The sequence below is a fragment of the Octopus bimaculoides genome, chromosome 2 (genome assembly GCF_046866305.1).
Source record: "Octopus bimaculoides isolate indiv1 chromosome 2, ASM4686630v1, whole genome shotgun sequence".
Classification (NCBI taxonomy): domain Eukaryota; kingdom Metazoa; phylum Mollusca; class Cephalopoda; order Octopoda; family Octopodidae; genus Octopus; species Octopus bimaculoides.
The window spans coordinates 131,620,665-131,643,516 of NC_142929.1; the positions used below are offsets into that span (position 1 = coordinate 131,620,665).

The 22,852-nt window shown below is 35.6% G+C and overlaps 1 protein-coding gene across 2 annotated transcripts in view; it reads right to left on the reverse strand.

The window, feature by feature from the left end:
- Positions 1–1,085: 1,085 nt before the first annotated feature.
- Positions 1,086–22,852, reverse strand: part of LOC106875935 (epidermal growth factor-like protein 7) — a 48,157-nt gene continuing 26,390 nt past the window's right edge. For both annotated transcript variants that reach the window (XM_014924253.3, XM_052965606.1), the window contains exons 4-8: positions 12,577–12,672; positions 8,824–8,946; positions 5,827–5,915; positions 4,614–4,833; positions 1,086–1,425 (exon numbers count right to left, since the gene is read on the reverse strand). In XM_014924253.3, the coding sequence (XP_014779739.1) occupies positions 1,394–1,425; positions 4,614–4,833; positions 5,827–5,915; positions 8,824–8,946; positions 12,577–12,672 (560 nt within the window). In that variant the 3' untranslated portion in view covers positions 1,086–1,393. The remainder of the gene's footprint in view (positions 1,426–4,613; positions 4,834–5,826; positions 5,916–8,823; positions 8,947–12,576; positions 12,673–22,852) is intronic.

Consider the following 22,852-nt stretch of genomic DNA (forward strand, 5'->3'; position numbering starts at 1 on the left):
TACATTCGTACGCTCTAGTAAAGAAATAAAACTCTGTTGTCCCAGTAAAAGTAGCAGCTGGATGACTCAGAAACGTAGAAGAAGCCAAATTGGCTAAGGTAAAGGATCAGCATGAATTGTGAAAGAATGAAATGAAATGTGGGAGGAACTTGGAAAAGAAATTAAAAGAAAAAATGTTTTTAATCAAATTAGATTTACTAAAGGATGAGATTCAAATTTAGAGAATAATTGCCAAAAGCAAATATAAATAATCAACGTGGTCTGGGAAAACAGGAACATAAATGCTGAGGAGATTCAATTTTTGGTAAAGAAGGGGATAAAATATGAAGAGTGCGTACATATGTAGTTAGTATAATTAAAACAAGGATAAATCAACAGAATAGGCGCAGGAGTGGCTGTGTGGTAAATAGTTTGCTTACCAACCACATGGTTCCGGGTTCATTCCCACTGTGTGGCACCTTGGGCAAGTGTCTTCTACTATAGCCTCGGGCCGACCAAAGCCTTGTGAGAGGATTTGGTAGACGGAAACTGAAAGAAGCCCGTCGTATATATGTATATATATGTATGTATGTGTGTGTATATGTTTGTGTGTCTGTGTTTGTCCCCCCAGCATCGCTTGACAACCAATGGTGGTGTGTTTATGTCCCCGTAACTTAGCGGTTCGGAAAGAGACCGATAGAATAAGTACTAGGCTTCCAAAGAATAAGTCTTGAGGTCGATTTGCTCGACTAAAAGGTGGTGCTCCAGCATGGCTGCAGTCAAATGACTGAAACAAGTAAAAGAGTAACAGAGTAGAATAATTTAAAGGTAAGTAAAGTAACTTTGAGAATAGTATACCTCTCTGACAATCATATGTGAATAAAGTGTCTCCTGGCCAACCAATTGTTAATACTTTTATCGACTTCTGAGGAATAACAGGTAAAGTTTCAAAGTTTTACATTCTGAGCTTAGAATATGGAAAACCAGAATACCATACAATGCCCGACTCTAACGATTTTACAAATCATTTGTCATAATCGTTCTGTGAATAAGAATTTAACTTTACAAAATTAAGTTTGGGAAGAAAATTACTATCAAAATGTACAAATGGAGACAACAATAAATTTTATTTTCTTATATCAGATATTTATAATAAGATGGTGATCAAGTGGATGTAATTTCTTACATAATGTTGAATGATACTTCTTTTCCTACGACAAACGTTATTTGTGTTGCTTCTCTTATTGTCACCATGACTGTGAAACGTATGTATGTGGATCTTTCAGTTTCGATAGCATTTTATAAGTTTGCAACACACAACTAACTAATATAGCTATATCCACTATTAAAGCTTGGCTTAACCGAAGCGATAATCACTTTGATTTTGTCTTGAATTGGTGTTTTGGTTTTATTTTCAGGTTGAAGATTCTACTTCTTGAGGTTCACCTGAAAGACAATGCAAGAAGTATAAGAAAATGGTAAGACAAAAGAAGGAAAAAAAAAGAAAAAAGATTATAAAGTAATATTATATCTCGAAGAAATATATATATATATATATATATATATATATATATATATATATGTATGCATGTATGTATGTATGCACGCATGTATGTACGTATGTATGTATGTGTGCGTGCGCGCGCGTGTGATTCTCTTTGGAAACGGGATTTTGAAGCACATGAAATTATAAATAATGACCTAAATATTGAGTTGAAAAATCCTTTTCGATAAAAGCAGCCGAAGGCCGCCCGTGGAATCCGAATCCGCATTTAATTCCCTGTCTACAGGGGTTCGGGACCTATGGGTGACCTTCGGCTTTTTCTATCCAAAAAGAATTTTTTAAACCCAATATTTACATGCTATTGTTTATAGCTTTATGTGCTTTCACGTTCTCTCAAAAGTTAAATTTTTATGACGTCAACAAAACACGCACATAGGCAGGCAGGCAGGCAGGCACACACACACACACACACACACACACACACACACACACACACACACACACATGCATTATATAGTTTTGTTACAACAAACAGAATAGTTAGAATTCAGTACATTAGAAAATAAAATTTTCAATTTTAATCGGTAGAAAGTTACAAACGTGACACAAAGACCGAAAATTTCATGCATTACACTTATCAGACCGACTCATGTATGTGATGTGATATGTGTATGTAGGATTATTCTTTGAGTTTAGTTTAAGTTTTTCATGAGAGAGTTCAAGCCGGTTGCTAACAAAGCAACAAGACCTCTTGAGTTAAGAGAGTTCCCGGTGTTTGTGAATATGTGGTTGAGTTGATGTGTTGGTTGAACTGTCGATGCTTACACCCAAGTATGTGCAACTGTTCACATAAGTCTCACATGAAGAATTTCTGGAATGTCTTACAATTCTTCACTGTGCCGCTCATAGATTAGATGTGAAGAATCCGCGTCAGTTTTTTTGCTCTTTTCCTGTGAAATTAAGTGTTTCTAGGTTTTTGTGCAAATTTTGTGGTACGTAACCAAATGCACCTATGATGACAGATATAAATGAGAATTCATAGTCAGAGTACAAAAGCTGTAAGTTCCGCATTAATTCGCCATAAACTTTCTTTATTTCATCTTACTGAAGTCGATAAAATAGGTGCCAGTCAAGAAATAGGGTAGATGGTATCGACAAACTTCTCTTCAAAATTTCTGGCCTTATGCTTAATTAGAAACAATTATTCGCAGACCTGACAGACAAAATCTTCTCACGGCATTTAGATGCGTCTTTTTACTTTCTGATTTCAAATCCTACCAAGGCTAGTTTTGCTTTCTATTCTATCTCGAGTAAATTATATTTAAAAAAAACCCTAGTCAGCTGGACTTGTTTTAACTATATGTATATTTTGCCTACTATACTTCATTCCCTTGCAAGACAACTCAATTTAAAGGAAAACTATTTGAAAATACACAATTTCTATTTGATCCTGCAATATTAATTTTTAATCGAATATTCCAGAAAGAATTACGATTCATTCTATATACGAAATGAGCCCTCACATTTGAAATGAGTTTGAGAAGTGTCATGCATGGAACTCTGCCCTTGAATCTCTTTTGTAAATTTCTGCCAATTAAAAATAAAATACACGCGCTTGCGCGCGTATTTAAGAGAAATTTAATTATTGATGCTGATCGCTTGAACGACCTCGAAACCACACCGAAAGGACTGAGACAAATAAAAGTAAAGAAAATACGAACCTTTTAACACGTATCTTTCAACTCGTAAAACATAGGTTTCTGTCTTGTCAAAAGAAACTTAGTATATGTAGTTTTGTTTTAATTAAGACACATGGTCACAAATTTGTATGGGAGGATGATTAAGATTACTTGTGGTTCGTATCTTTTCAAGGGAATTGGAGCAGTAAATGACATGAATTATCTTTGATAGACAACTAAAATCTTGTCTGTGGACTTAGTTTGCTGAGAACTTTAAACCCGATTTTTTAAAAATCCTTATCTTTTAGTCATGAAGGAAAGTAGCACAAGACACTTTACATGATTTCTGAAACTGGTGGGAAATAGGAAAGTATCCTCAAACCGGGGTCCCATTGCTTGCAACAAAGTGGACTCAGTTAAGGGAACCGAAGGGTAATGGGTTGCCTACCATCCAAGTAGGCCATGGTACGATTTCAACCAGGACACAAAGAGACAAAACAAATACTACAAGGTGCCAGGTCCGACATTCTTACAACTTCACCAACCCATTGTTCTTTTTTGTTGACTCTGAAAGGATGCAAGGCAAAGTTGATCTCGGTGAGATTTAAATTCAGTGTGCAGAGAGTTAGAATAAACATCGCGAGACATTTTTAATGTAGAATACTTTTATTGGCACAAAGTATGGGTAATAAGTAACGAATTTCTGACACTAGCATAATTGCTGAGGCGTACTGAGAAGGATAAACGAAATGTTGTAAAATCAACGTTTTATTTCATTTAGAATTAACCAGATCAAATATAGATACTGCAAAGTATTTACTCAAATGCCAATGTACAATTTGGCATTTGATTAAGTACTTTGCAGTATTTATATTTGCGAGTAATTCTGAATCATACAGCGGCGTCAAATTAAACCTGTTTAGTCGAAGCTGGGTATAGTGGCTTATGTTGACTCTAATGAGAGACACGAATTTATCTTACGAAAACTGAAGGGTTGGCAGAATCGTTATCGCACCGGGCAAAATCCTTAAAAGCATTTCTTCCGACTTTACGTTCTGAGTTCGAATACCACCGGGGCCAACTTTGCCTTTCATCCTTTCGAGGTTGATAAAATAAGTACCAGTTGAGCACTGGAGTCGATATGATCGACTCACCAGCCCCGTAATTGCTGGCCTTGTGTCAAAATTTGAAACCAATATATAAGCAAGAACATAACTTAAGCACCTCTTTTTGCTCACGGCTCACAAAATTCGAAGCTCATGGAAGTATAAATGTTATCAGTAAGACATGCAGTTATAGAAGACAAAACACTAAAGAACTCAACGCAAAGGTAAAATACTATTTCAGATGTTCTAAGTACTTTCGTGTTTTGTTTTAACTGTAAAAGTAATTACTATTTATAAGTTACGGTGATATTTCCGCAATATTCATCAATATAAAGTAAAACTTACACTCTTCTATTCTTTCTTCAAGTAAACCAATTTGTTGTCTCATAGATCGGATCATTCGCTCCACCGACTTCAACGATTTATCGGTGATTTCAACTGGTTCCCAGTCGACAGGTATTTTCTCTTTTATCGTTTCTGCAGGTTTTTTCCTTTCTTGCTGTTTTTGTTTCATACATTGCTTTAAATTTTGGTAAAGTTCGGACACATTGTTATGTACTTCTATCTGGGAATATATGTTTAAAAAGTTATACATACAAATTTTGTCACACTTTTACCTTTGGGTCTCGGGGTAACGTACACACATTGCCAAATTTAGATTTTAGGCTTCCGGGGTACATACATATATACGGTACAAACGAAAGTTACCCGGTACACACACACATACATACATACATACATACATACATAGCCAGTCGTAGACCTTGAAGTCTGGGGTTCTTTGGTTTTAGCAGGCTCTTCATACATAATAAGTAGGACTCTTGACAAATCACTAAGTTTACACATCAAAGTCCATTTATTGTATGTAATAGGAAATGACAAATTATATATACACATATAAAGGTTAAATGAAAAAGAAAAAACGCAAGTTCAATAGGGCCGATCTAAGATTATCCGATTATAGTAGCAATTATCAAGAAAGGATTCACATGTGGGGAACCCTGTTATGAACAGATGAACTCAGCAACAAATACTAACGAAATAATCGTTAATCTTATTCTGTTGTCAACCCTTGCCTGCAACAATGAACTGTACCTAGACTTAGTACCAATTTTTAATGTGCGTTGAAGCAGTGAAAAAATTAAGTGCTTCTGGTACGAGCACAGAACAATTGAAACAGAGAGATACGAACTCGTCAAACTTTTATGATGTATAGACATGACCATGTTCTACTCATGTAAGATACTGAGAGCACAAGGTTTTCATAATTACACTTTGAGTGGGAGGAGAAGGGATAAGGGTTGTAAAGAGGGGAGTTGTGTAGGGAGGGGATTTTGTGTATTTTTGTGTATTCGTTTGTGTGTGCGCACGTTTGAGTGTGCGTGTGTCAATTAAGAGTGGGTTGGTGGAGATAATGGAGTTGCTAATGGTTGACAATAAAGGGAGAGGGAGAGAGAAAGAAAGAGAGGAGAGAGAAAGAGAGAAGAGAAGAGAGAGAGAGAGAGAGAGAGAGAGAGAGAGAGAGAGTGAGAGAGAAAACTGACCCTTAGACACTGACCTTTTCCCTTTCTAGTACTACAACACGTCCACTCAGCTGTTTGTAATCGTCTTGCATCTGTTTGTATTCGAGCGAACACGTAAGACATACTGAAACAAAACAAGATAAAAAGGTATTGAATGAAGCTGTGTAACAAGCGTCTTGTTGGTACGTTTTTAAATAGTTAACACATGCGTATAATGTAATACTTCCTGTTTGTAAACCACCCTCTCATGTGATTGTGGAGTTCTTTTCATTTTCCCTCTCCCACCTTCTTTTTCTTTCTTCCTTGTACTCCATATTTTAGTTCTTTATTATCATTTTTGAGGATATAGAGTAGAGTTTCTTGAATAGAACTGACCACTAAAAGCTTTATTTTAGTTTTTGACTTTGTAGAAATATTTAGGCATTTAACTTAATCTTTCATTATGGAATTGGTAACATACGTACTCTTTATATACACTTACACGAACATATATATATGTGTGTGTGTGTGTATAAGTGTGTACATAAGTATTTATGCATACTCGTTGTAGTCAGTAATATATAGGAAATAAACAAAACTGCATATTGTGTATATAAAACAAAACAATCCTAATCATGTATTAATATTTTATAAACCACTTCACAGATTTTATCCTACGAAGTTGGTAACATCCATGTTTGAACAGAAGAAAGTGTCGTCGTTTGAAACCTCGACTGTTGTGACTGTTGTGATCCGAAGACAGTCTAAGTCTTCACTAATATCCACTAATTCTATTAATATTAATTCCATTCTGATTCATAAAATTACAATCACCATCAGCCTACTATCCCTAAGTGACCATCTTTATTTAAATCTTCATGTAATATGTCTAGGATAAACTTGTTTGTTACACTCATCTGTGTTCGAGATGTGCTCATTGGAGAATTTTAGGTTCTGAATTGCGAGCTAATGAAATTCTCTTCTGTTTCTAATTCTTAGAGCAGCGAACTCTACAATATCATGCAAATAGGGGGTGGGGGCCATATACGTAGCCGTTAGAAGTAATGATAGAATTTCCCTCCACTGAAATATTGCTGTCTGAAACAAGGACAGGCATAGTTGATGATGTAGTGCTAGATATATTATGTCTGAAATAAAAATAGGCAGAATGGTTACGATTGGAATGTCTCTAATCACTGGTCAGTTGGAACAGGTTGGCTGCTGGCTAAGCAGCGTATACAACAATCGCCGCCACCACCACCACCACCGCCACCGCTGCCGCCTGTTCACTAGGCTAATTAATAATATAAACATCAGTAAGATAGCAAAAATAAACCAACACGTATTACACAAATTGCGAAGATACAAATTTAGATTCAGGCACGAAAACAACAACTAGGCCAAAATCAACAGTAAATGGTTAACATACAATGAAAAGTAAAATTTATAAATGTGTTTTGAAACGGAAGGGAAAATATCGTTCTTCTTTGAACGTCGAATGTGTTTGAAGAAATGCATTTATACCAATTTATCGTACACTATTCCTTGAGTGTCGAGTTATTGTTCTTTTGAATGAGAATCACATGTGGTGCAAATGCATAAGGGCACAGATGTAATTCAAAAGAATATAACATACTTTTTTTATATATATAGAAAATTGTATATCATGGCAGTTGCTAAAAGATTACGATCTAGTGATTTGTTTAAAGAATTCAATTAAAAATTTAACATTTCTCTCTAATAGTTTTTCTCCCAACAAATGATGTTGTTGAAGGCGTTGAAGGTTATGTCAAGTCGTACTACCCGAATATATCTCATTGTTTAAAGTTGCATAAATTGACAAAGCAAAATATAGATGTGGATACAGGATAGCAGGATCCTTTTCCATTGTATCTTCGTATGTTCAAGATTAAACCAATGAAAAAATTGGTAAGAATTAGCAATAACTTAGAACGGAGTGGCATAATGTTCTCGAAACGTCAATCCAAATTAATTGATGCGTTGTAGAAAGATAAGTCTATGGTAGCAATATCCAACCAAAAATTAACAATATTGATAAGCGTCTTCACTCCTTTAATTACATGTTTATAGAGAATAGCCACTAGGTAGCATCTGTAGCGTATATAAAAAAATACGCTCAAGGTTAATATATTTAAGAAAATAATGATATTTAAGAATATAATAGTGTTATATTCTTAAAATTGTCAAAACTGCATCATGATAAGTTTACTTCATGGCTAGTGTCTCAATTTTATCCATAAGTTGTCTTGCCGTATGAAATTAAAATATATCTTGTAAGAATATAAGTGATTTTTTTCTATCTATAGAAGAAAAGGATTAGTTTTCACTTTCAGAATTAATCAGAGTGATTGCCTTTGCAAATTAAGTTTCTTCGGAGAAGTGGGTGTTGCCCACCACACGCATACTTAAAGCGCAAGTGACCAAGACGCAAAAAGGTAAAGAAGGAAAAAAACGGACGTAAAATATGAAATCTTGTTTGAGATTATGGTATAACAAAAATTTAAAATTCAATGAAAAAAAATTAGATGATTCTACAAGTATGCATTAACTTTACTTCCAAAACTGAGGGCCCTGGATCAGAATGAAGATCACAAGGTATCTTTCAAATTAGTTGTTTATATCATGCGAGGTTTCATACATTGGTTACACAGGAGGAAAAATCAGCAGAGACAGCCACCTTTACCACTGAATTTCGGAATATTCATGAGCGAACTATGAACAACTTGCTCAGAACTAACCGTAATTTAGAAAGTTGGCATAATTTAATTACTTGTCAACGCCTCTCTGCCTTGAATTAATTGATGTATCGAAGAAAGTGGAAGCAATGACCACAAAGAAGGTGCTAAGGCATTTGCATTCTGGATAATTGTGTTCCGATCACATGCCTCTTGGTCACTGGTGTGCAAGCCAACATGCACATTTGAGATGCAAATTACCTATGTATATTTGCATTTGGCCTACCAGCGTTTACACACACACGCACACACGTGCGCGTGCACGCACGCACGCACACGCTCACAGATGATACTTACGTGTACATGAAAATCCATCACTCATTAATTTAAAACCGTCGTTACACGAACATTTGTAACTCCCATGAGTGTTTACGCAGTTATGCTGACATTTATGTTGTCCTGAAATACATTCGTTAACATCTGAAAAATAAAAAAACACGAAAATACCTAAGTCATATGCTAACAGGTATTATTAAAATGTCCACTGGTATACTTATGTATTGTGATGGATAGGCAAAATCGTTCGAACGGCGTTCAAAATACATCGCAGTATTGCTTCCGGCTATTTATGTTCTAAGTTCAAATCAAGTTGTTCGCACACACACACACACACACACACACACACACACACACACACACACACACACACACTGAGGACGTAAAATTCTTAGAAGCGGGTTACCAGGATATTGTGGTTTATTTCCTTCCTATGGACATTAATAGCGCAAGAGAAGTGCTTCTACTAGGAATCAATGCCCGTCTGTTTTCTGATTGGCTTCTTACTTTATACTGCGTGCCATTAATCCATTTATTGTCTAAAAATATCAACGATTTCTTTAAAATAATCTGAAGGATAATCCAGATTCTTTCATCAAATAATTGTGTGATTGGCACCAATATAAATCTGTTAAGCATTTAACTATATATGCTATTTAACAGTTTCATGTCGATCTATTTTGAAGTCTGTATGCTAACAACATTAGAGAGAATCATTCTGGGGGACCTCAGTGTTGATTGGAAACCCTGACTTGTTTCCAGTCAGGAAATCCCTTGTAAGTAACAACCGGAATTTCGGCTGCTCGAGTGATAACTTCCTCACTGATCTGTCCAACCAAATTTATTCTTGAGCGTATAATAAGTGATCCGATCTGAGATCAAGGACAGACAAGAGTGAATGACAGAAGAAACAGACAGAGGAGACCTAGTGATACGTTCAATTAGGTGAAGTTCAACAAGAGATGTTTCTTTATCAACCAAACTTGCAGTACGAAGTCTGCAACATAAGCAACTGAAACTGTTGCTAACTTAAAAATCTCACTATAGCAGGGAACACCCATATTCTGCCTGCCTGCCTGCCTGCCTGCCTGCCTGCCTGCCTGCCTGCCTGCCTGCCTGCCTGCCTGCCTGCCTGCCTGCCTGTCTGTCTGTCTGTCTGTCTGTCTGTCTGTCTGTCTGTCTGTCTCTCTCTCTCTCTCTCTCTCTCTCTCTTTCTCTCTCTCTCTCTCTCATATACATATATAGTCTTAAGATAAAAGAAAATATCTTCGTGGCAATGTTTTTTACTAATTAGAAGACGACTGACGGCTCCTATGACTTGTAATACTTATTTACTATAGAGATCAATACAGTTATTTAGTTTAAGCGTAAAATTTTAAAACACGATTGACTTTATCTAATGAATAAACAATAAAAACGTGGAGAGGGAGGAATTCGCCAGGTAAAGAATCCATTCTGCCGAAGGCATGCGGGCCAGGACTCCAATAATCTGAGGACATCTCTCTCTCTCTCTTCACCAGAATAGGAGGCTCTATAAAGAGCCATGAACACACTCTTAAAATTTTTACTTGTAAAGAACTAGTAGTTGATAAGCTGAAGGTCTGAAGAGAAGCTTAATCTTTGAGACGAAGAATAAGGAATTTTATACTTGAGATTGCAACGTAATGGGGACACATACTGTACATTATTTTAGTGTTTGTTGTAACTATTGCAAACAATGTTATTTAATATCAACTGAGATATAAGGCTTGTTGCTGTGTAAATTGTTCAGCATGCGCTAAAACGTGTGTTGGTAACATTCGATTCATAGACTTCTTCATATATTTTTTACATTTAGTTTTATCTCCTATTTAAAATTAATTTAAAACTAATAATTTTCATATTGATTTATTAGAATATAATGATCCCGTAAAAAGTAACGATCGACTATATACAAAATATAGCAAAATTCGTTAATGAAATAGTTCTGTACTCGATGCAGGGGCGGTAATTCTGATTTATTCTAAGTATGAAAACCATCCCCGCCGCATAGAAAAATATTTCTCTACAAAGATTTATTTAAATTTCATACAGTATTACTAACGACTTTAGAATAAATTAAAATAAACTATGATGCCGTTTTGATAATTTTAAGAATATAGTACTACTAATATCTAATGAGTGACTAGAAATACTTTCTATATACAAGAAGTAGATATGCAATCTAGATTATTCTCTTTAATTATTATTAAAAATAATAGAATTTGAGTTTTTCTATGAGATACCTATTTGAGAAAACGGCAAATTCGTTATCGATCGAAGAAATGTGAATATGTAGATGTTACAGTTAAGTGACAAAGTTCGTATTTGGCAATATACCAGTTAAAATGTATTATTTAAGTTTCCAGGAAATTGGGACATTGTCATTGAGTTTTATTTTCTTTTAATCTCTTCATAGAAAGGAGAGAGTAATGCTTAAGTCCCTTTACAGTACCCTCAAGTTTGTTTGTGAAGAGAGTGTGGGGTATCTTTAAATCAGAAAACTGGCTAGCAACAACGGGAAATCATATTCTAAAGGAACTTAAAGACCAAGCGTTGGTGTTTCACGGGGCGATTGATAAAATAGACCACGGTGAGAGTTGAACTCAGAACGCAGTGAGCCAGAACACACTGAGCAAGGCTTCTCATCCGGCACCCTCACGTCTCTAGTCCACCGCCCTAGACTAATACTTTATTTATTGACCCCTGAAAGACGAAAGGTACAATTTATTACCCCAACGAGATTTGAATTCAAAAGGTAAGGTGCCGGTCTATCACACTGAAGAATTTTGAATGCATAACTCTCGTAAGGTTAGCAAATACGCTTTGTAACTTTTCCAATTAGATTCATATGTAACCCGAAGAAAGAATTTTTGGAGCAATCTCCCATCCATTGTAATTTTTTGCTAGGTTAGATAGAGACCATTTTTAAATCACAAAGGGGGGAAAAAAGTCACTGTAATGTGACAGGAGATACACCATAACACAAGTGGTGGAAGCAGAATCCCTCTTTGGTTTTATTTTACTCAACAATACAAACAACAATTTATTATATGACATTGCAAAAAGCTTGAACGAAGCCGGATATTCTTCCAGCATATGATAAATAGAAAAACTATTGAACTTCAAATTTAATACGATCGTAATACAAGCTAAAAACCACAAAAGGCAAAAAAAAAAAGGAAGGTGGAGGGGGCTTGGATATTTCAATATTTATCCTTACCTTCTACCATCAAATAATTAGTGAAATATGTAACATAGAGGGGAACAACTTTTACAACTTGAAACCGAGTAATAACGTATCAAAATTGTAGAAATAACTTTTAGACATTTATAAGAATGAAGAAAAGAAATAAAACAGTGTAACTACTTCTAAATATGAAATATTTAATAAGCAAAAAATGTACTATTGTCTTTTATCCATAAAGCAAATTTTCTTTAACATGAGTGAAAAACAAAAATCAAAAAAAGAGTGGAATAAACGATGTTCTTTAAAACTAAGTGAACAAGGGAAACTACTTATGCTATTTCGAGTTACCTCCCGTAAATATCCTACATTAAGGCTAACGATCCAAAATGTTAACAAAAGTACGTTAACAATTTGTGATCGCATATCAATGATCAGCCCCTTTTGTTGTATGAAATGTATGAATATGAAAGTGCAGCCCTTAAAATGTAGTCAGGTTAATATCTGCAATGTCAATGTATGTGGTAAGTATATTAAAAACATTAGAGTAAGTAAAGATAAAGCCTTACCTGTCTGACAGAATTTATCTGTCCACTGTTTAGGACATATACATTTATTTGGAGCCCCGCATTCGCCCCCATTTTGACAGGGATTGCTGCATACAGCTGCATATTTAAAAAAAGAGTAAGTAGAAAATATGTACGACAAAATAATTAATTAATTAATTAATTAATTAATTAATAAAAGCTTATCTCATATATTTCTGTTCGTATTTTAATTTATTTTAATTTCAATGCCTCGCAGCGCGATCGGCCAATAGATCATAAAGAAAGATTAACTTTTCATGCTGTAATATAAATAGGATAATGTACTAAAGTAAACTTTAAGTAACATTTGTCAAATCTATCATGTCCAAGTTCACATAATTATTCATACATACATACATACATACATACATACATTTGATTATGCGCACATGCACATATGTTGGAATTAATATCTGCACATGTATATCTATCTATCTATCTATCTATCTATCTATCTATCTTTGTATATATATGTGTGTGTGGGTATACACACACACACATATATGTATAAGACCAGCAAGTTCAGGGGAGTATTTTATCGACCCCGAAAGGATGAAAGGCAAAGTCATCCTCAGAACAAAGACGGATATGCTGATATGCATTTTGCCTAGCATGTTAACAATTCTGCCATTTTTCTGCCTTTGTATAAATAAATAAATATATATATATATTAATATATATTAATACATACATGCATGCATACATACATACATACATACATACATACATACATACACACATACAATAATTCTCACCCTTCCAAATGAGAACAGAATAATTGTTTCAGGTAGTATAGGCATTTCAAAGGGAATATTCCAGGGAAATAGTCTTTCTGTACTTCTTTTCATTTTGGCACAGAATCCATTATCGTTCCTACTGCAGAAAACAAATGGTTACATGCAAGGATCTTCAACTGCTAGAAATATCAATGTATCACTCAGGCAGCATCAACTAAACAACAACAGCAAAAAAAAAAATATTAATGCAATCCTGAAAAGTGAAGTGAGCAACATTGTACAAGTTGGTAGTGAGCTCCCCAAGAAGCACTCTCTTCCTGATGACCTCCTATACAGCCCCAAAACAGCTGGGCTCTCTTACCTCAGAGAAGACCTGGATGGAAGGCACTCTGCATACACAAAATAGACTATGCACGGGTATGTTGCCCAGAAGCTTGAAGAAGACAGTAGAATTGACATGAAGTACAGCCTCTCTTGGACACAAGACTACTAAATCACATCACACTTTGAAGACTATGTGTTTGCAATCCAGGAACAGGAGATTGCCATGAAGTACCTGGTGAACAAGAGAGACAGTGATGCTCTTGTAATCCCAAAGTGCAACTGTATGTGTAGACTATGTCATGTTTCTGTGGAAGACATCATGCATGTGATTAGCAGCTGTCCTAAACTGTTGTTACAGTACGACCTCCCTATGCGGCACGATGTTGTCGCTGAAACAATTTACAGTGTCATCTGCAAAAAAGACTGTCCTGAGATAAACTTAGAAAATCCCTCTGTTATGGAATACATTCATAAACACCAACTCAAGGAATACTGGTGGATATTTCCATCAAAACTTCTGTCAAATGTAAACATAAAAGGCTGGGTATTGTTGTTTGGGACAGCGGAGCAAAGGTATGTACTGTCATAGGTCAGCTGCCATGCAGATATAAATACCTCTTTGAAAATCAGATATCTATGGACAACTGCTTCGAAACCTCCAACTTCTATATCCAGACTATGAATTCATATTCATACCAATAATAATTGGAATACTAGGTTTTGTTAGTAAATGCTTAAAGGAGAATCGGGATAAACTGGGATTTTCAGAAAGTGATTGACCGGCTAATTCATACATTAATTCATACATTACAAGTGCAATCTGTGAGTGCATCAGTAAAAATATGCAAATGTGTATTTGTCTGTATTAATTATATCCCAAAGAGGGAGCCTTGTATCTTTGTTGGAAACTGGCTTCCTCCTCAGTGGGAGATTTATAATAATTAAAAAATAGAAAAGATATACATATACACATATAAGAAGCTGCAATAGCATTCCTCCGAAGGGTCCCTGAACAAATGTTACTCCACATGTATATCTTGGAGATCAGGGAGTCTCATGAGGTTAAGTTACTACTCCATCACATTGAGAGGTCACAGCTCTAGTACTATGGACATGTAATTAGAATGTCCCTGGAAAGAATCGAAAGACATATTCGTCAAGATGAACCAACCTGCAGGAGACATAGGGGTAAACAAAGAATGAGGTAGTTGGTTAATATCCATAGACTCTGTTGGTCACACTAGAGAATGCAGTTGGAAAGTCTAATGATGATTGGTTCTGATAAGATCTCTCACTCACACACACACACACACACACACACACACACACACACACACACACACACACACACACACACACACACACACACACACACACACACACACACACACACACACACACACACACACACACACACACACACACACACACACACACACACACACACACACACACACACACGTACGTATAAATATATATATATAATATATGTATAAATATATATATATATAATATCTGAACCTGAGACTCATTACACTAACAGTTAAAACCAATCTTATATGAAAAAATCAGCACACACCCTCTGCTCCCATCAAAAGGCAATATGCAGATGTTGTGTGAACTGCAACTGTTGAACAACAAGCATTTGTTAGCATGGCCCAAAAGATAGTGTGGCAGATGACAGAAGCAGAGCCAAAATCTTGCATATAATTACACAAAGACTACTACAGATAATGGACCAGGGTGGCCACCACTGACACAAGGGACACCAACCAAGATATCACACCCATATTCTTACTAAATATTGGAAGTCACTTACAACTTAGTAACAGAGGTAAAATTCTCTGTCTTAAAGACTTTACTGCATGCAATCAAACAATATGTATGGCACTTATAGAAATAAATCTAACCTCTGACATAAAAGATGCAGAAATACACATGTCAGCAGATGTATTTCATACAGACAGGAGAGAAAGAAGTCATGGTGATGTTGCCTTGTACATCTGAGAACATGATACCCTCCTGGTACTGTTGTTACACTTAAATTCAGTTTCTAATACTTTAATAATACTTATAAAGTAAATATATTTTGTTATATGCACAGCATATCATCCACCAAATATCTCAAAAGATGATGGTAAATTGAGGATAACTTTTGATTCTCAAAACAGGTATTGACCAACCTGGGCCAATACATCAATGTACACTTGGGTGACTTCAGCCTCCCAAATATTGAATGGCCTGAAGATCACATCCTCTCTGCAGAATCATTACTTGAACTTTATTATATGCTGTTCATGGAACAAGTGATTCTTCAGTCAGCCAGGGGCAACAATAGATATCTGCTTCACAAATAATATGGACATCATCCATATTATGAAAATGATGATGACAGCTTTCTCAGACCTCAACATTGTAGAACTAATGATATATTGTCCTCAGTGAACTACAAGTATCTACCCTATGAGATGGACTCAAGCCATATCTAACTTGAATTTCCATGAAGCAGACTAGAACTCTACAAAAAGATTCACAAACAAAACTATTTATGCAAGGTAATGACTTAAAACTCAGTCAGTTTATGTTGACAGTACAAGCTAAATGTACTAAATATGTCTCAGAAGTGGGAAAAAAGACCAGTATACCCAAGAATAAAATCTACAGAGACTAAAATATCCTTAGGAGATGCAGAACAAAGGTCTCAAACTGGCTGAGTATGCAGCTGGAGGATGGTGTAAAGTCTAACTTATGAAGGACACTCCTAGAAATTGAAAACAAAATCAAATGCTCTAATGAAAGGAGAGAGAGAGAGAGAGAGAGAGAGAGAGAGAGAGAGAGAGAGAGAGAGAGAGAGAGAGAGAGAGAGAGAGAGAGAGAGAACAAAGCTGGGGAAAGCATAAAAACAAACTCTAAAACTTTCTATAAATTTGCAAAGAAAATTTCCATGATACAGTACAAAACAGAACCACTGTTTCAAGGGAATTTCTCACTGACTGCAGACTCATGCTATAATTTATCTGAAGAAAATCCTAGAAGGGCTAGCACCAAAATTTGGCGTCAAAAGTTATACAAATGTCTGCATTAAATGCCACTGCATAGTACCCAAGGTACTGCCAACTCCTTCTAAAGTGAGGACTGCAGAAGCTTACAAGTCAAAGTTTTTTCAATGCACTTTCAAAAGAATTTAAAATCCACACAATGTGGATGTGAAGGTTTTCATTGGATATCCTCTTATCCATGATACCAGATGAGCCAACAGCAGGAAATACAGACAAGGACAGCTATGTCAAACTCTCTCATATGCCAAGTGAGCCAACAATCAGAAAAAAAGCACACGCAAGCGTGGTGATATGGTATACCACCACCCAGAAGAAACCAATCACAGAAAAGGTCTGTCGGAAGGGTAGAAAATCACGGTGGTGCTTCAGCATGACTGCAGATGCATGGCAGTAATAACGTATAAAAGAAGGACAATCTATCTAATTATCTGTCTATCTTCTTGCCTGTCTGTCTGTTGTCTGTTATCTGCATGTATGTATGTATGTATGTATGTATGTATGTATGTATGTATGTATGTATGTGCGTGTGTGTATGCGTGTATATATATATATATATATATATATATATATATATATATATATATATATATATATATATATATAGAACTAGAGAAGAATGAAGCTAGTATTCTCAGTAAAATGTGTAATATCAGTGTGTACGACATATGCAAAGTGCTAAAATATTGAGAGAAAAATTGAGCATAAGAGGAATCAGATGTAGTGTGCAAGACAGAAAACTGCACTGATTTGTTCCTGTGATTTATATGAATGGGGAAAGCTGCGATGGCTGAAACGAAGGAACAGCGTGCTTCAGTGAAATTCTGTTTTCTGCTGAGGAAAATAGCGGCCGAAGCAGTTGTCATGTTTAAAACAGTTTACAGGGATGCTTCCATGAGCAAAACACAAGTTAACAAGTGTTTTTCACGCTTTAGGAATGGTCACTTGTTGCTTGAAGAGCAACTCGTTCAAGGTGACCGTCGACCCCACAAATGAATGAAAATATCACGAAAATTCATGAACTTGGAGGACTGTCACTGAACAATTGACGAACTTGTTGAAAAGACTGGTGTGTCATGGAGTTTCTACCAATGGATTTTGAGCGAGGAATTATGAATGAAAAGCGCTGCAGTAAAATTTGTGCCTCGCTTGCTCACGGAAGATCAAAAGCAGTCACAACTGAATGCGTATCGTGAACTGAAAGAACAGTTGGAAGTTGATCCGAACCTTTATTCAAAGGTCATCACTGGTGACGAAAGTTGGTGCTACAGCCACGACCCGGAAACGAAGCAGCAATCAAATCAATGGAAGCATTCAATGTCACCATACCTCTAAAAAAAGTATTAAGTGAAGTCCAATGTCAAGACGATGCTGATTTGTTTCAGCAACGTGAAAGGAACTGTCCACACAGAATTTTTCCTCCTGGTCAACCTGCGCCTATATATATATATTTCCCTCTTGGCCACGCCTGCGCCCATATATATATATTCGTTATTATTATGCAAAATGTCGTAAGCCCAAAACGTTGCTTTTTCAGAAAACGAAAAAATAGTTTCACCATTCCATAACAAAACCGTTGTACTACACTTTGACAATTTTTGATATTTTGGCATCTGAAGCAGCTGGAGATACGATAGTTTGACGAAAAGAACCGGTTATTGCAAGCAAAAATAGATATTGAAAAAACAACGCATTTGGCCAAATTTGGATTTACAACAGTTTAACATAATAGCAACGATATATATGTATGTATGCATATGTATTTGTATATATATATATATATATATATATATATATATAATACATAAATACATACACACTAGAATATTTTGAAATAACAGACTAAGACAAAAACCTCAACAGAAACTTTGGCTATATTATCTTTGATGAGACGTCTGTATAACTAACAGAACCCTGCTCCAGTAAAGGAGAAGCATCAAAATCAAATTTCATCCATTTCTAATGAGATAACGTCTCTTGGGGAAATTTTTCTATTGACCCACAGTATTGAAACCTAATTGCAACACATCTGGTGCCATAGTTGAGCATTGCACCCGAATTTTCAGGTAAACTTGGTGCCCTCTAGCCGATAATTCGAAAACTGAGATAAGGAAGGTAAAAGTCATGCATTACTTTCAACAAATGTAGTTTGTGAAGGTTGACTGATAATATTTCTAACCTCACCAACAAATATTACTGAAATATGCCTACTTGACTGTATATATCTGTACACATCTCCTCCATCTCTCTCTCTCTCTCTCTCTCTCTCTCTCTCTCTCTCTCTCTCTCTCTCTCTCTCTCTCTCTCTCTCTCTATATATATATATATATATATATATATATATATATATATATATATATATATATATACCGGAGTAAGCACATGAAATGTGCAACAAGGTGGAAAAGAGAGTACTCAAATACCAGAGGTAGAGTAATATGCTTTATTTAAAAGCAGCAGAAATATAACAAAAAAACTGTTACTCTCAGTTTCACGTTCCCGTTCATCGGACTGAACGGGAACGTGAAACTCAGAGTAACAGTTTTTTTGTTATATTTCTGCTGCTTTTAAATAAAGTATATATATATATATATATATATATATATATAATATATTATATAATATTGTTTAATATACACATGATTTAAATTCGAGCTACTATTAACTTCACACCTCTGAAGATACCATGTATAGTGCGCCATATATTTCCAAGCTATCATTCATCTCTCACTGGATGAAACACTTTTTTGTTGATACCACCGATAACGGATCAGTATATAATATAACATAATATAAAGTAATATAATATAATATAATATGATAAAATATAATGTATAATATGATATAATATAATATAATATAATATAATATAATATAATATGATATGATATAATATAATATCTAATGTAATTTAGTATATATGTATATATATATATATATATATATATATATATTTATATATATATATATATATATATATATATATATATATATATATATATATACAGTGGCGGCGCGTAGATAAAATTAGTGGGTATGCAGCTTCAGAAAATTTTTAGCCGTCGTTTTAATATTGTGTAAAAGGAAACAAACATATAAAAAGAAAATTTATACATAAACTTGATCGGTTCGCATTTTAGGTACTGCCGGGTAGTGTGTTTAATTTGTTCACTGAGCATCGCCGCGAATTCCCCCTTGTTTTTAAAAAATCCTCCCTAAATCACAAAATAAAGCGGGGAAATGTGCCCTATTTTTCAAATCCTGGCAGCAACACTGAAGCTGGAAACAGGATAATAATCTAATTCTATACGTTTTAACATTCAAGTATATAAACACCTTTTTAAGCACAACACACGCGGTGTAAAAAAAACAAAAAAAAAACACTACCTTACACCCGCCACTGTCGTACACGCAGTACTCTCTCTTCCTAGTGTGAAGCTTCCTATCTCGGACATGTGAGTATGCGCACAACAACTAAACACCGCGTCGCTGGAACTGTAAAACGCGCAATTCTATACAAGGATTTTTGTATTTTTTTCATAAACTAGGGGATAGCTACTGACATTAGGTTGAAGGATTATATAATGTAGGGGAGACCGAGTCTAGTTGTTACACGAGTAAGTTGTTACAAGCCCATTGTTTCCAACTTCTCTACCTCGTGAAGGCTAGCTCCATAGCATCATGACTGCACATGTGTATTGCACTGGCAGGCTGTCACCAGGAAAGGTATGGCTAAAAAAAAAACGATTCTTTACTCCAAAGTGAAATTTTGCCACGAAGTTATTTTCTTAACTACTAAAGCACAAGTGGTGTTACTGAAGTAGCTTGTGGCTCATTAAGAAGTGCTGGAAGTTGCCTTCGATACATGAAGGTGTGTCCTAGATGCTCTGCATTGCTAGTGCTGTGTACGAGGTAATCCCCAGAAATCCATGGCCGGGGCTAATTGTTACAGTATATCAACTTACTCCAGGCATGTAACAACTTATCTCTTCTGCTTCAGTTTAACACGGCATGCCTAGAAATTACAAAAGGAAGACTACAGGGGCGGGGGCTACCCCTCCTGATGTCATGGAAAGAGCCACCAGAAAAGTTTTGGATGAAAAGAAATAATTACGGAATGTTACCGTAAAACAGCGCATAGTGGATGAAATAAACGAATGGAAGTTCAAACCAAAGAAGGCAACTGGTACAGAAAAAAGGCAACAAAGAGAAAGGGAAAGTCAAAGAAATGAAGCAGCAATCAAATCAATGGAAGCATTCAATGTCACCACACCCTAAAAAAGCGCGTCAAGTGAAGTCCAATGTCAAGACGATGCTGATTTGTTTCATCGATGCGAAAAGAATTGTCTACACTGAATTTTTCATCTTTGTCAAACTGTTAACCTGACGTCTTACTTAGCAGTTCTGAAGCGTTTACGAGACGCAGTGAGACGACAGCGCTGCAACCAGTGGCAAAGTGGAAAGTGGTAGTTTCATCACAATGCACCTGCGCACACCGCCTTTAGTGCTAGACAGTTCTTGAACAATGACATGACTCTGCTTATCCACCCTTCCTATTCATCTGATTTTGCACCCTGCAAGTTTCTTTTGTTCTCCCGAATGAAAAAATCCTTAAAGGAAAACGCTTTGCAGATGTTGAAGGAGTAAAGACAAAACGACGGAGGTGTTAAAAGGTATCACTTCGCAAGACTTCCTGGACTGCTTCGAACGGTGGGAAACGCTTTTGGGCCGACGCATTGCTTCAAATGGAGAATACTTTGAAGGCGATAAAAGTGTGTAAACATGTAGAACTAAATAAAATAATATTGCAAAATTCCAGTTTCTTTTGAGCACCCCCTCGTATATATAATATAATATAATATAATATAATAAAATATAGATAGATATGTATACATGTATGTATATAGGGTGTGGTGACATTGAATGTTTCCATTGATTTGATTGCTGCTTCATTTCCGGGTCGTGGCTGTAGCACCACCTTTCGTCACCAGTAATGACCTTTGAATAACGGTCCGGATCAACTTCCAATTGTTCTTTCAGTTCATGATACACATTTAGTCGTGACTACTTTTGATCTTCCGTGAGCAAGCGAAGCACAAATTTTACTGCAGCGTGTACATAGGCATGACAGAAGTAAATAGACACCTCATAAACCATCGTTTTATGTTTATTTTAACTTGAAATAGTTTATATCTTGTATTAATGGACATTTTTATGTTTCAGGTTCTATATCTGACTGTTTAATCATGTCACATACAAAAGAAACCTTGGTACAGTCCAAATTTCAAAGAGGCTGTGTTGTGGGTCAACCTGTAGGTGGACTTAGCGTAAATCGCAGAAAACCTTGGGATCCCGCCTTATACAGTTAATAGGGTGAATGTGAAATTCACCAGAGAGGGGAAGGAGTCCACGTCACCTTGCCCAGGATGACCAGGGCCCTCTGACAGGGCCCTTTGCTTTGTTAAGTGAAGTATATATATATATATATATATATATATATATATATATATATATATATATATATATATATATATATATATATATATACCTGTGTGTATGTATGAGTGTGTATCTGTTAATCTCTCTCTATCTGTATCTATACTGTGGGGTTCCGAATAGTTTCCGACTACCAAATTCTGCTCTGAAGTATTGGTTAATTCTACATTATAGTAGACGATGCATCACCAAAATGCTGCATGATGTAATGGAGACTGGAACCACGTGATTGCGAAGCGAACGTTTTAACCACACAGTCCTTCCTTAAAGTTATTATAAACCGCTGATGTTGGCTCTAGTCTTGTTAAAGTTATTATAGAGCCTTGAAATATTTCACTACTGTTCTCTGTTTGATATTGGCTCTTAGATTGTTTTTCTAGACGCTACTTTGATATAGTTTACAGTTATTCGTATCACTATTACTAGCTTCAAAATGTTCGTTAGAACTATTATTACACCACAATAATTTTTCAGTATTTATTTAGCATTAGATTCACAGATATTTTTAAAGATATTATATTCTCATATACTTTAGTATTGTTCTTCTTGGCGGCTTGGTACAAGAGTTATTTTTAGTGTTGTTATTGTAGTCATATATTTTTGCAGAAGGTAACCAGTAGGAGCCAAGGAAACTACTGACGGCAT